The sequence below is a fragment of the Dendrobates tinctorius genome, unplaced genomic scaffold (genome assembly GCF_039654945.1).
Source record: "Dendrobates tinctorius isolate UK_male_01 unplaced genomic scaffold, ASM3965494v1 ptg000127l, whole genome shotgun sequence".
Taxonomy (NCBI): domain Eukaryota; kingdom Metazoa; phylum Chordata; class Amphibia; order Anura; family Dendrobatidae; genus Dendrobates; species Dendrobates tinctorius.
Window position 1 is genome coordinate 20,713,489 of NW_027361795.1, and position 16,189 is coordinate 20,729,677.

The following is a 16,189-nucleotide window of genomic DNA, read 5'->3' on the forward strand; positions in this document are numbered from 1 at the left end:
AACCGCCCACTGGACTCCTGAGTGCAGACACCAGGGATTTCAATGAGTAAAACACAAGTTATACTGAATCTCTTCCATAAAAATGTCTATTATTCTGATCAGCTCCTCCTGCTCTGTAACATTCTGCCTCCAGATCACAGACCATTTCACCATGACAGCTTCCTATAATGCATAACAATATGTTACTTTTCAACAACTGAAATCTAACCTGTCGAAAAAGGTTGGGAAAGTCTTCTGCATTGTTCACCTTCCGAATACCTTTTCCACCTCCTCCTTCAGATGCTTTAATCATAACAGGATATCCCACCTTTTCTGCTGCCTACAACACAGACATAGTATAAAGATTATTAGAGTGCACTCAAGAAATAGTTGGTGGAGGTGACGGTAGCGCAGGAAAGGACCCAAAACAGTGTCAAGAAGTTCACTGCACACTCCAATTTATGATGCAAAAGTGGAACATGTATCTGTACACCAAAAATATCACACCACTCTGGTGAAGGAGTTAGTGAGCCTGGGGCTATACCAGCAATAAATAAGATGTTTCGACCTCCACAGGTCTTTATCCAATTCGATGAGTCGCGGCATAAGAAAAAAGCTGTGGATGAACTGATGAACTCCTAAACCAAGACCTAAACCATTGTGAAGCCCAGCAAAAACTCTCCTTATCCACGCTCCGTTTACGAGTTCACCCAGAGCTATTAACTTCCTGGATAATGATCATAGAGAGTCGAAAAGTCATATTTATTGATGTAGTTGAGTAACACCTTCATGACATAGTTGGGATATTTTAGGTGCACAAATAATATTTTCCACCTTGGAGTATGCTGTGAACTTTACAACACAGACAGTGCATGGAATACACATACAATGAATGGAAATCATTTGAATGCTTCTGAAAACACATTCTATTTATTAGACTGTGATACAGGAGAGAGTACGGACAATTATTTGAAGAGGTTGTTCACTACTCGGACAACCCCTACTCAATCACCATATTCCCCTTTATAAAATAATTGCTATTCTCACTTTAGATGCCGGCACTAGCTCTCCTGGGACTCGCATGACATGGTCACTGCTTCACTCTCCCTTCCTTTGGATGTAACTGACAACCGGAGGAGGCGAGAGCTGCGGCTGCTTTCTCACTTCCTCCAGATGTAGGATTCCTCCAAGAAGGGGGTACTAAAGCAGCCACCGATTGTTATGCAATCCCTGCAGCCAATGTCACACAAGCCCCAGAAGAGCTAGTGCCGACACCACTGGAACAGTGCCGGCACTGGAGTAAAGCTGTCATTATTTACTAAGGGGGCAACATAGTGATTGAGAAGGGGTTGGTCGAGAAGTGGACAAATCCCCTAACAAAATTAAATTAGTGCAAAATTATTAGGAAAGATGCAATAATACCAAGCTATCCACTTGATAGATTATAACATGCTGATCACTAGGGGTCCCACTGATCAGACCCCCACGATCCCAAGAAAAGGTCTCTACAGTGCCCTGGTTGAATAATGCCACAATCGAACATGTGCACAATGGCTCCAGTCATTGCCTATGAAGCTGCCAGCCAAGCACTTTACTTGGTTATTTCCAGCAGTCCATTAGACAATGAATGGAGTGATGTTACACATAGAAGAGTGTAGCTCCATTAAAACAGATCACTCCAGAGTCCCATATAAACCATATAAGATTAAAAAAAAAATTGGATGACAGCAAGTTAAAAATCCACCAAATACCTAGAACTCTAGAAGATTAATATAGTTTAATCTGCTGTAGAACCTGCAAACTATATCAAGCAAACACAGATATCAAGTGAACACACATTCAATAAATTCCATTTAATTGCCCAAATTGTTTATCCATTTCTTTGCCAAATAAGCATTTATGTTCCCAGACAATGATGAAGAAATGCGTTCCTCATCTTTTGCCTTGTGTTGAGAGTCAGGCCAAGATTTATAATAACCGAGCACTTTTAATTTAGTTTTAAACCAAAATTTATCAATGTTATGCTGCCATAAATTAATTACATTATATCATTTATAAGATCAAGGATTTATAACGTTAGGGGACAATAAAAGCAGTTATTCATTTCTAATTTTTGTACTTTATATACTTTTTAATAAACTTTTTAACATAAAGTTAAATGGAGTATTTTTTTATGTAACCTTTTTAAATGGCAGCCGCTGGGGGCTGCCATTTTTATTTGCAGAGCATAACACTGTGGCCGGATCAGCAAACTGAGCACACCCAATTCACTGCAGTAGGTGCAGCCTGAGACCATTTTTACTTACTAGCCCAGCACTATCTTCCCATTTTTCTCTATTATCTGTAATGACTGATCTGAGAGGAGAAGTCATGTCATTGCAGCACTCAGATCACAGTAACCTGTGATCACAGGTCAGGGCACCAAGGTTGTGACGTTGTCTTCATTCAATGACATGTCACTACTGCAGCCCTGATCCACAGATCTGGGGAGCTCTCAAAGGTCATTACGTGGATCTGAACACTGCAGCCCCAATGACTTGACGGCTCTGCTCAGATCAAAGTTATTGTCTGCGAAGCCATGTATCTAATCTGATCATGTGCGATATAGCCTGCTGAGTCATGTATCTAATCCGATCATGTAAGATACAGTCCGCTGAACAGGTGTATCTGCACCTCAGTATCACATAGTATAATCAATAGGGTAGGTGGCACACCCTTAATGGACAGTCTGAACTTGTGTCGGGTGCCAATTTCTTTAGAGCCAACCACTGACTGACTGTACATCCGTAGTAAATGGAAGGAACGAACTGCACACCATGGCACGTGGAGATGCTAATTAGGATTAATGCAGAATATCTCATATCAATAGATTACACCACCATTAGTATAGCAAAATCGTAATGTTTCGGGTAAATACCGCACCCTTCATCAGACATTTCTGTTGTGGTAACTGCTCTCAAAATTAGAAAGGGACAGGATTTAGGTTGGGTTTCCCTAGAGGATAAAAGGAAACCAGGACCAAGTATTGTGTAGAGTGAGTGTTTAGCCAGTCATTATTGCCCTTTTAAACCTGGTCATTAAAGGGTTTAAACAGCCTTACAGTCTATGTCCATTTTCATAACAATCCTTTATTACCTTAACTTTATAAAAAATGTAAAATTAAACAAACTTTTAATAGGTTTTTGTTAAAAAAAAAAAAAATCTATATTTTTGAGACTATAACTGCAGTCTATGACCTCAGGTCAAAGAAATCAAACACGTCAAGTGCTAAAAAAAAACATTTAAGTAGACAAACGAGCGTTTTGTTCTGGTGATTTACAGCCTGTTTATATTGGCCCATTAGTGAGCGGAGAACACTTCTTTCCCGATAATCGGTCAGTGTAAGTGCACCCTAACTAATTTCCATGTGTTCCTCGCTTCTGGCTAACATAACAAGCGTACACTACATAGCAAACTGCAAGGAGATTTGACCACCACATCTATTTCAGCTAGTTGGACCTCCCATTCTAAAACTCATGCAATTAAAACTCTACTTGGGCCTCTCTGCAGCCATAACAGCATCCTCCCTTCTTGGAAAGCTTTCCTCAAGATTTTGGAGTGTGCCAATTCAATAAAAAAAATTGGGAGATCAAGCACTCATATTGGATGAGTAGGTCTGGATCATAACTGATGGGCTCTGCTTTGTGCTTTAAGGTACAGTCATTTTGGAACAGTCATGAAACTTAACCAAAACTATTGCTACAAAGTTGAGATGGAGATAAAAACTAAATAAGCAAATACCTTGTAATAAGCAATAGAATAGTAACAGTTATGAAAATAAAATAGGGTACTTAGCCAATACTATTTTGATCAAAAAAGTCTAAAAGCCATCCCACAGCAACCCAATGGGGACGGTACCTAACTCTTGTAGTTCATGGCAAGTTGAAATTGGCCAAAATGTCATTGTATGAAATAGCCCTAACATTTCTCTTCACATGGAAAAAGAGCTCACGATGTTCAGAGTTGTTATTCCTTGAAGCTTCCAATCCACAATAATGGCACAGTTAGTTGAACAGGGTAATCTAGCAAAAAATAACTTCTAGAATACCATCTTTTCCATGACATTGAGTTTACAATGAGCGGTTAAGATTGACTCATACGACTGCGTGCTTAAACACCGGCATCTGTTTGCAAACGGGTAAAACGAAAACATCTAAACTCAATAATTCAGAAAAGCGGCCATATAGTGTACCTATACGGTGCATGGAAGGAAGAAATATAGCATAGAAAGAAAGAGTGTAAAACTGCAGAATCGGTCTAGACAAGGTTAGCATGCTGTCCGCTACGAATGAAAGAAGCACTCATCAACATTTTGTATCCTATTAATGCATTGCAATCATCATATTATACAGCACTGTACTCTTACAATTGCTCATTTTGCCTTTCTACCCAGCTAATTATTTTCTTTTCTCTACTCTATGTAGAAGTCTATTGTCCCTGCATTTATCATTCCCCTCTTCAATTCCTGATTTGGCTGCTCCCTCCTCCCCTGCCAGGGAATTTTGCAGTGTCTTATGACTCATACTCCTGTTTCCACATAGAGCTTAGAAGGATTCAGCTCGTCAGTATTTAATCCTGTGAGGTCATTTACCTAATGGAAAAGAGAAGAATTAGCTGGGTAGAAAGGCAAAATGAGCAATTGTAAGTACACAGTGCTATATAATATGGCGATTGCAATATATTAAGATGATAAAAATTTTGATGGGAGTGCTTCCTTAAGCAAAAGGTTTACATAGGAGCTGTAGAAACAAGCAGAAGTATATTTTATTGATTTTGCAGAATTGTTTCACCTTTGCATTTTGGATACAATGACAAAAAATATATGATTGGATGAAGACATAACATTAAAAAGGGGTTGCCCACTACTCGGAAAACCCCTTCTCATTCTGTATGTTTCCCTATTAAAAATAATAACACTTATACTCCTCTTTGGAGATGGTGTCGTTTCAGCGGTGTCAGCAATGGTTCTCCCAAGGATCACTTAACATTATGTGATGCAATCACTGCCACCAATCAGCATCCGTATCACTCTCTCCGCCTGCTGCTCTCTCACTTCATCTAGATGTATGCAATTTGTCCAAAGGCAGGAGAGTGAAGTAGCCCCTAGTTGGTAGCAGGGATAGCTTGACGTAATTATGCGATCCTCAGGAGAGCTAGTGCAGACACCACTGGAACGGCACCAGCTCCGAAGAGGAGTAAAAGTGTCATTATGTTATAAGGAGGAAACATACAAATTGAGAAGGGGTTTTCCAAGCATTGGACAGCTTCTTTACAGTCTGAAGAATTATTGTTCCATGAGGTTCAGATCACCAAGACAATCTCAGCAACATCTATAAAGTAGAAAATTAAAAATCTAGATCTCATCCAGGCTTTGAAAGAGACTTATTTATTAGAAACCTGTTCTATAAAACAGCAAATAAATTCAATTGAATGCAATGTTATAATTTTTAGTTTAATCAGCATTAAATAGGTAACTCGCCTTCAATCCATCATCCACATCTTTCACATAACCCTTCTCATAAATATCTTGGGGTACATTTAAAAGTCGCTTCTTTAAATCACTTTCCTGCCAGTCTACTTTTAAACCTAGAAGAAAAATATACAGTAGAAAAATTATAACAAGCATTGAAAGGTAAGAGTACAGGGAATCTATCAGCAGATTTTTGCTGTTTAATCTGATAGCTTAATATAGAACAAGACAACCTGATTTCAGGGATGTGTCCGTTATTAGGCTTTGTGCACTGTTTTATCAGCAGAAGATTAATTCTAGAGGACTAGGTCTCATGTGCTGGCCGGTCCAGCTAATCTGTGTATCCCAGCCACCACTGACTGGCAGCTTGCTGCTAAAGCACAATGTACACCGGAATCTGCCACTAAGTGGTGGGGAGTGATTATACAGAGTTCTGCTTTCTGACCACTGCTACATCTACAATAGAGAAAACAGGTGTTCTATCAAAACTGCAACAAGCAGAAAGTGACACATCTCTGGAATCAGGCTCTCGGCCCCTACATCACGCTGCTGTCAGATTATATAGGACAAATTTGCTAAAAGATTCCCTTTAAGACATGTAACTCACAGATCCTTCCACCACGCTTCCCACTTAGTATTCCCCTGTTCTGCCTGCTACGCTGCGCTGGACTTCTGCGTAAGCCACTGAATGCAGCATCTCAAGGAGGATCACAAGGAAATGGACAGCATGTGACTTAAATATGAGTGTCTGAGCAAAAGGTCTGAATACTTATGACCATGTGATATTTCAGTTTTTCTTTAATAAATTTGCAAAAATTTCTACATTTCTGTTTTTTTTTTCAGTCAAGATGGGGTGCAGAGTGGACATTAATTTTTTGAATTTACCAAATGGTTGCAATGAAACAAAGAGTGAAAAATGTAAAGGGCTCTGAATACTTTCCGTACCCACAGTATTTCAATAAATTTTGTTTGCCCGTCATAAAGCGTCTTTTTTCTTTGGTGTCTCTGTTTAATTTTATACTTTGATAAATTTGACTTTTACAGACACTACGATACCAAATTTGTTTATATTTTATTTTCAACGTCTGAAAAAGGGCCTTTTATATTTTTTACATTATTTTTTATAGTCCATTAAAGCGCTTCTACTAAAAACTACAATACCACAGAATTGCAACATATATGAAAAATCATGATCTTCTACTGAGCACAGCCTATGACTGAGCTTCACAGGAAAACCAAGATGGCAGTCTTGGTAACTGAGGCCCCCCGACTGCCATGGTAACTCAACAGTGATCATGTTGTGGGGAGCCGGTGAGTGAGAAAATCTGCAACCAGTCCATTTATATATTTATATGCCGCTATCTCAAGTGGTAAGCAGCTGCGGTCACAGCTTAGCCAAGGCCGCAGCTGTTAGGCACCGATCCAGGCTATGTAAGGCCTGTTTCACACTTACGTTTTTTCTGGCCGTTGAAATCCGCTAAAAATGGCGGAAAACGGATCCGCCTGGGTACGGATTAAACGTGTGGCACCGGAGGCGATGGAGGCAGGCGGGGAGATCGGGTGATGGAGGCAGGCGGGGAGATCGCGCGATGGAGGCAGGCGGGGAGATCGCGCGATGGAGGCAGGCGGGGAGATCGCGCGATGGAGGCAGGCGGGGAGATCGCGCGATGGAGGCAGGCGGGGAGATCGCGCGATGGAGGCAGGCGGGGAGATCGCGCGATGGAGGCAGGCGGGGAGATCGCGCGATGGAGGCAGGCGGGGAGATCGCGCGATGGAGGCAGGCGGGGAGATCGCGCGATGGAGGCAGGCGGGGAGATCGCGCGATGGAGGCAGGCGGGGAGATCGCGCGATGGAGGCAGGCGGGGAGATCGCGCGATGGAGGCAGGCGGGGAGATCGCGCGATGGAGGCAGGCGGGGAGATCGCGCGATGGAGGCAGGCGGGGAGATCGCGCGATCCAGCAGCCAGAAGGAATTGCGGGTTAAATCTGTTGATAAACACAAAATGCAGATCCGGACAGAGAAAAAACGTTGCATGGTCTGTTCGGTGATGTCAGCGGACGCCAAAATTTTGGCGGATCCGCAGACATACGGATGCAACGGACGTCCATCAGTCAAAATCCGCCGATAATGCAAGTCAATGGGGGAAAAACCAGATCCGCCAAGAAAAATAGCTGATCCGTTTTTGGCGGATTTTGACTGATGGTGACAAACGGTTGTGTGAAACAGGCCTAATACAACCTACATCTACCATGAGCTGAGTCCCCTCCATTCTTGTGAGCTCATGCCAAGCGCTAATAAGTGAAAGGGTTAATGTCTACTACTATCCATAATTTAACAAAAAAATAAATAAGTGAAAAGTACACAGCCCCATTCCAAGTCATTTCACCACTAGCATTCATCAAAAGGGGTAGACCTAAAAATGTTACCACAATAAAATATGTATACAAGGTATTCATAATCACCATTGCCGCTCCAGGGTAGAGTTGGAATTCCAGCTGTTTGGGCAACAATTGAGGATGCAATTTTATCTCCTAACGCCCACATGGCTTGACTTGGCGGACCTGTAATGAGATTGTAAACCGTCACAATGCAACATTCACCAAACTAACTAGCCAGTTCTCAATGCTTTACACCTTCTTCAGTCTCCCTGAATACTATTACCAAGGTGAAGATACATAGGAAAACCTATTACCAAGTCAAATGGCAATGGCTCGATTACAGTGATGATTTCACATTCTTGTTCTTACTGCCGTATTTATTTTGAAGGCTGTAGTGTTAGGAATATTCTTGTTACCAACCATATTGCTTCAATGCAGGCATTTCTAGAATTACCATAAATAAGATTGCCACATTCATCAGCCATATTTACTGCCATAGGAAAAAACAAATTACCAGATGGCACTAATCTACAGAATGATAAACATATCCATGTGCCTTCACCCTAGGCTGCAGAGCAAAGGTGATAAGTTTCCTGAAAGATGTGATGGAATTCCCCTCTATACTGTTAACAGTGGCTGCTGGGTTTAATAGATTCTCCTATATACTCAGGATCTCATTGCAAGTTCGTGAAAAACTCCATAAGGCGATGTTGACAAGTTCCACTTTTGAGAAGCGGATTACAAAAAGCAGGTTTTGGGGCATTTTTTGCTGCGCTTTTCAGGATCCCAAAGTTCAACTTTGGTTCCACAACAGAAGTATGAACAATGTAAGGTGTTAGGTCACCAAAGCAAGACATATGTGAATCCATAAAACCATTTTGGGGAAAAAAGGGCAATTTGATCAGATTATTTATGTCCAAAAAATTAGTGACTACTCTGAAGAAAAAAGTTCATATGCGTTCATAAAAAAAATACACAACTGCAAATCTAACAGTGGGGTGAGTTGTACTGGTTTGGAATAGTTGATGTAACATATTGGCAGAGAATTGAGTTTGTAGGACATTGTTTACTTTCATATTTTGGTCAGGCATTGTTCATTCACACCTTGGTCGGCCAATGTTTACTTTACACATATCACTAATTTAATTAAAACGGTTCTAATCCTACCTGCCATTCTCAGGTGAGGAGACCAAGACATTATGCTTTAAACTTGGGAAAATCACTAAAATAAATGAGTTTTACATTCTCCTGCGGTGCCCACCTCAAAGCTGCGACATGTTGGCTGTTTTCAACAGCCGACATGTGCCCGCAATAGGCACGAGCGGAATCACGATCCTCCCGCACCTATTACCTAGTTAAACGCCGCTGTCAAACGCTGACAGCATGCATTTAATAACTAGAGCTTCCGGCACGCGACCGGAAATACGCGCACCGACGACCCCCGTCACGTGATCGGGGGTCATCGGTGAGTTGCCATAACAAGCTGCGGTCTTCTCGAGACCTCTGTGGTCGTTGATGGCAGATTGCTATGAGCGTCACCCTGTGGTCGGCACTCATAGCAATGCTGTAATTCTGCTGCATAGAGGTGATCTGAGCATTGCCTATATGTAGCAGAGCCGATCGCGCTACTGTAGCTTCTAGCCTCCCATGGAGGCTATTGAAGCATGCCAAAAGTAAAAAAAATAAAGTGTTTAAAAATTAAAAAAAACAAAAGTTCAAATCACCCCCCTTTCGCCCCAATCAAAATAAAATTAAAAATAAAAACAAACCTACAAATATTTGGTATCGCTGTGTTCAGAATTGCCCAACCTATCAATAAAAAAGATTAACCTGATCGCTAAACGGTGTAGCGAGAAAAAAAATCAAAACGTCAGAATTACGTGGTTTTTTTTGGTCGCCGCGACATTGTATTAAGATGCAATAACGAGCCATCAAAAGAAAGTATCTGCACCAAAATGGTATCTTTAAAAACACCAGCTTGGCACACAAAAAATAAGCCTTCACCCAACCCGAGATCACGAAAAATGGAGACGCTATGGGTCTCGGAAAATGGCGCATTTTTTTTTTTTTGCAAACTCTGGATTTTTTTTTCACCACGTAGATAAAAGAGAATCTAGACATGTTTGGTGTCTATGAACTCGTAATGACCTGGAGAATCATAAAGGCCGGTGAGTTTTAGCATTTAGTGAACCTAACAAAAAAGCCAAACAAAAACCAGTGTGGGATTGCACTTTTTGTTTGCAATTTCACCGCACATGGAATTTTTTTCCCATTTTCGAGTTCGACATGCTAAAACCAATGGTGTCGTTCAAAAGTACAACTCGTCCCGCAAAAAATATGCCCTCACATGGCCATATTCACGCAAAAATAAAAAAGTTATGGCTCTGGAAAGAAGGGGAGCGAAAAACGAAAATGAAAAAAGCTCCGGTCATGAAGGGGTTAAAAAAGGCAGCAAAAAATCAACATGTGAACATAGCCTAGGGCAAATAAATGATATGGAATAACAGGCAGAACAATTCCATTACTTCTGTTGCGCTGTGCACTATATTTACTAATCTGACATCTTTAGGCGATTGTAATTAAGGCTGTGTGCCCACGATGCGATTTTTAAGCGTTTTTGCCGCGATTATCGGCGCGAAAACCTTTAAAAATCGTGTACAGAACGCCCCCCATGCATTACTATGGCATTCCACACATGCTGTGCTAATGCTGCGCTTTTTTCCGCGGCGGAATCGCATCGCGGAAAAAATCGCAGCATGATCATTCTTTTGTGCGGAATCGCAAAGAATTGCCGCGATTCCGCACCCATAGGAATGCATGAGAATCGCTTACTTCCCGCATGTGGCTATGCCCACCATGGGGGAAGTTAAGCGTCTCATGTGTGGTTGGTACCCACGGTGTGGAGGAGAGGAGACTGTCCTCCAGGCCCTGGGTGCCATACCCCTGTAAAAAAAAAGAATAAAAAATCGGGGTATATTTACCTTCCGACGTCCCGCGCTGCCATCCCGGGCCACAGCGTTCCCAGTAATGCATTGCGGCAAGGTCCTGTGATGACGTAGTCTCGCGTGACTCTATTCTTTTTTTTACAGGGGTATGGTCAAGACAACGCTTAGTCATATACTCCACAAATCAGGTCTTTATAGGAAAGTGGATAAAAAAAGGACCTTATTGAAACTTGAAAGCAAGCCATAAAAAGGCTAGTTTTAAGCTTAATCTGGTCAGATGAGACCAATGTAGAACTTTTGGGGCTAAATGCAAAATGCCATATGTGGCAGAAAACCAACACTGCACATAACCCTGAAAACACCATACCCCAAAATCAAACATGGTAGTGGCATCATCATGCTGTGGGGATGCTTTTCCTAAGCAAGGACAGGGAAGCTGGTCAGATTTGATGGGAAGATGGATGCAGCTAAATACAGTGCAATCCTGGAGGGAAACCTGTTAGAGGCTGCAAAATACTTGAGAATGGGACATGGATTCACTTTCCAGCATGTTAACAAACCTAAACATACTGCCATAGTTACAATTGGATGATTTTGGTGAAAGCATATTCATGTGTTTGGATGGCACAGTCAAAGTCCAGACCTATATCCCATTGAGAATCTCTTGCAAGACTTTTAAATTGCTGTTCACTAACAATCTCCATCCAGTCTCACTGAACCAGATCTAGTTTTCAAAGAAGAGTGCGCAAAAATGTCAGGTGTGTAAAGTTGGTAGAGACATCCCCTAAAATACACTGCTCAAAAAAATAAAGGGAACACTTAAACAACAGAATATAACTCCAAGTAAATCAAACTTCTGTGAAATCAAACCAAACAGAGGCTGGAGGCGCTACCAGGAGACGTGGAGGGGGCCATAGGAGGGCAACAACCCAGCAGCAGGACTGCTACCTCAGCCTTTGTGCAAGGAGGAACAGGAGGAGCACTGCTAGAGCCCTGCAAAATGACCTCCAGCAGGCTACAAATGTGCATGTGTCTGCACAAAGTGTTAGAAACCGACTCCATGACGTCCACAGATGGGGGTTGTGCTCACAGCCCAACACCATGCAGGATACTTGGCATTTGCCACAGAACATTAGGATTGGCAAATTCGCCACTGGCGCCCTGTGAAACCGCAGGGCAAAACCGCAGACCAAACCGGTCACTTTACCTGCGGTTTTACCTGTGGTTCCGCGCGGAAAAAAACGCAGGTGAATCTGCAGCGTGTGCACATAGCCTCAGTGTTCCCTTTAATTTGAGCAGTGTACTTGTAGCAATAATTTCAGTGAAAAGTGTTCCTACAAAATGTTGACTCAGGGGAGCTGAATACAAATGCATGTCACAATTTTCAAAATTATTTTTAAAATATTTAGAAAGCCATATATCATTTCCTTTACACTTTACATATACATTCAACCTTGTGTTGGTATATCTCATAAAATCCCAATAATTTATTTAAGTTTGTGGGTGTAAAGTGAAAAAAATGTGGAAGAGATCACAGGGCATGAATACTTTTCAAGGCAATATATCATTCTATCTCATGCACACAAATCGGGAGTGAAATAAGTATTGAACACGTCACCAATTTTCTAAGTAGATAGATTTCTAAAAGGTGCTATTGACATGAAATTCTAATCAGATGTCGGTAACAACCAATCCTATTCCAGACAGCGCAAGAAATCAAATCATAGATGTCCATCAAGTAAGTTATATGTAATAATGGGAAATGACATAGGGAAATGACACGAAGAAAGAGACGTGCAAGAAGCCATGGAAAGTCATGACACCAGCTGAAATCTATCAGCAATTAGAAAGCAATCCTACCACTTAGTGATACATAATATTAGCTGGTCCAACTGATGACCTATAAAATAATATAAAATTCCCTCACTGTTTAATATATACACACATACACTTGGGTCCATAAATATTTGTACAATGACCACATTTTCATGATTTTTGGCTCGGTATGCCACTATTTTTAATTTAAAAAGTAAACAACTGAGATGCAATTGAATGCAACTGAAGTGTAGTATCACACATGTACGTACACATATAAAACAATAGTACATTTTTAAATACATAAAAAAAAAAGCAAGACTACCCCATAGCAGGCTTAACACTAATCCAGATGAAGGGAACCTGTCACCTCGTTTTGCCGCTATAAGATGCGGCCACTGCCTTTCGGGGCTTATCTATAGCATTCTATAATGCTGTAGATAAGCCCCTGATCTAACCAGAAAGATATGAAAAACAAGTTTTATTATACTCACCCGGGGGCAGTCCGGTCTGATGGGTGTCGCAGGTCCGGGACCGGCGCCTCCCATCTTCATGCAATGTAGTCATCCTGCTTGCTTCGTGTTGCGGCTCCTGCGCAGGCGTACTGATCTGACCTGTTGAGGGCAGAGCAAAGTACTGCAGCATGCAGGCGCCGGGAAAGGACAGAGAGGCCCAGTGCCGGCAGCTGCAAGCCGAAAAAAAGGGTGACAGATTCCCTTTAACCCCTTCACCCCCAAGGGTGGTTTGCACGTTCATGACCGGGCCAATTTTTACAATTCTGACCACTGTACCTTTATGAGGTCATAACTCTGGAACGCTTCCATGGATCCCGGTGATTCTGACATTGTTTTCTCGTGACATATTGTACTTCATGTTAGTGGTAAAATTTCATTCAAATAACTTGCGTTTATTTGTGAGAAAAACGGAAATTTGGCGAAAATTTTGAAAATTTCGCGATTTTCCAACTTTGAATTTTTATGCCCTTAAATCACAGAGATACGGCACACAAAAAACTTGATAACTAACATTTCCCACATGTTTACTTTACATCAGCACAATTTTGGAACCAAAATTTTTTTTTGTTAGGAAGTTATAAGGGTTAAAAGTTGACCAGCGATTTCTCATTTTTACAACACCATTTTATTTTTAGGACCACATCACATTTGAAGCCACTTTGAGGGGTCTATATGATAGAAAATACCCAAAAGTGACACCATTCTAAAAACTGCACCCCTTAAGGTGCTCAAAACCACATTCAAGAAGTTTATTAACCCTTTAGGTGCATCACAGGAATTTTTTTGAATATTTAAAAAAAAAATGAACATCTAACTTTTTTTCATAAAAAAAATACTTCAGGTTCAATTTTTTTTATTTTACCAAGGGTAACAGGAGAAATTGAACTGCAAAAGTTATTGTGCAATTTGTCCTGAGTACGCAGATACCTGATATGTGGGGGGGAACGACTGTTTCGGCGCATGGCAGAGCTCAGAATGGAAGGAGCGCCGTTTGACTTTTTCAATGCAAAATTGGCTGGAATTCAGATTGGACGCCATGTCACGTTTGGAGAGTCCCTGATGTACCTAAACAGTGGAAACCCCCTACAAGTGACCCCATTTTGGAAACTAGACCCCCCAAGGAACTTATCTAGATATGTGGTGAGAACTTGGAACCCACAAGGGCTTTACAGAAGTTTATAACATAAAGCCATACAATTAAAAAATCATATTTTTTCCACAAAAATGATCTTTTCACCCTCAATTCTTATTTTTCCAAGGGTAACAGGACCCTAAAAGTTATTGTGCAATTTGTCCTGAGTACGCTGATACCCCACATGTGGGGGTAAACCACTATTTGGGCGCATGGCAGAGCTCGGAAGGGAAGCAGCGCCATTTGACGTTTTGGGCTGGAATTGAGATTGGACACCATGTCGCGTTTGGAAAACCCCTGATGTACCAAAACAGTGGAAACCCCCCACAAATGACACCATTTTGGAAACTAGACCCCCTAAGGAACTTATCTAGATGTGTGGTGAGAACTTTGAACCCCCATGGGCTTCACAGAAGTTTATAACATAAAGCCATACAATTAAAAAATCATATTTTTTCCACAGAAATGATCTTTTCACCCTCAATTCTTATTTTTCCAAGGGTAACAGGACCCTAAAAGTTATTGTGCAATTTGTCCTGAGTACGCTGATACCCCACATGTGGGGGTAAACCACTATTTGGGCGCATGGCAGAGCTCGGAAGGGAAGCAGCGCCATTTGACGTTTTGGGCTGGAATTGAGATCGGACACCATGTCGCGTTTGGAAAACTCCTGATGTACCAAAACAGTGGAACCCCCCCACAAATGACACCATTTTGGAAACTAGACCCCCTAAGGAACTTATCTAGATGTGTGGTGAGCACTTTGACCCCCCCAGTGCTTCACAGAAGTTTATAACACCCGGGCGTGAAAATAAAAAATTCGTATTTTTTCCACAAACATGATCTTTTAATCACCATTTTTTATTTTCCCAAGGGTACCAGGAGAAATTGGACCCCAAAAGTTGTTGTCCAATTTGTCCTGAGTATGCTGATACCCCATATGTGGGAGAAAACTACTGTATGGGCACACGTCGGGGCTCGGAAGGGAAGTAGTGACGTTTTGGAATGCAGACTTTGATGGAATGGTCTGCGGGTGTCATGTTGCCTTTGGAGAGCCCCTAATGTACCTAAACAGTGGAAACCCCCCACAATTGACACCATTTTGTATACTAGACCCCCCAAGGAACTTATCTAGATGTGTGGTGAGCACTTTGAACCCCCCAGTGCTTCACAAAAGTTTACAACGCCCGGGCGTGAAAATAAAAAAATTCGTATTTTTTCCACAAACATGATCTTTTAGTCACCATTTTTTTATTTTCCCAAGGGTACCAGGAGAAATTGGACCCCAAAAGTTGTTGTCCAATTTGTCCTGAGTATGCGGATACCCCATATGTGGGAGAAAACTACTGTATGGGCACACGTCGGGGCTCGGAAGGGAAGTAGTGACGTTTTGGAATGCAGACTTTGATGGAATGGTCTGCGGGTGTCATGTTGCCTTTGGAGAGCCCCTAATGTACCTAAACAGTGGAAACCCCCCACAAATGACCCCATTTTGAAAACTAGACCCACTAAGGAACGTATCTAGATGTGAGGTGAGCACTTTGAACCCCCAAGGGCTTCACAGAAGTTTATAATGCCAGGGCATGAAAATAAAAAAATCGTATTTTTTCCACAAACATGATCAATTAGTCCCCAATTTTTTCATTTTCCCAAGGGTAACAGGAGAAATTGGACCCCAAAAGTTGTTGTCCAATTTGTCCTGAGTACGCTGACACCCCATATGTGGGAGAAAACTACTGTATGGACACACGTCGGGGCTCGGAAGGGAAGCAGTGACGTTTTGGAATGCAGACTTTGATGGAATGGTCTGCGGGTGTCATGTGCGTTTGGAGAGCCCCTGATGTACCTAAACTATTGAAACTCCCCACAAGTGACCCCATTTTGGACACTAGACCCCCCACGGAACTTATCTAGAT

The 16,189-nt window shown here is 41.7% G+C and overlaps 1 protein-coding gene across 2 annotated transcripts in view; it reads right to left on the reverse strand.

Moving 5' to 3' along the window:
* The window catches only part of ACACA (acetyl-CoA carboxylase alpha), a 624,740-nt gene that overhangs the window by 569,493 nt on the left and 39,058 nt on the right, over positions 1 to 16,189 (reverse strand). For both annotated transcript variants that reach the window (XM_073542564.1, XM_073542565.1), the window contains exons 8-10: positions 7,951 to 8,049; positions 5,498 to 5,604; positions 209 to 319 (exon numbers count right to left, since the gene is read on the reverse strand). In XM_073542564.1, the coding sequence (XP_073398665.1) occupies positions 209 to 319; positions 5,498 to 5,604; positions 7,951 to 8,049 (317 nt within the window). The remainder of the gene's footprint in view (positions 1 to 208; positions 320 to 5,497; positions 5,605 to 7,950; positions 8,050 to 16,189) is intronic.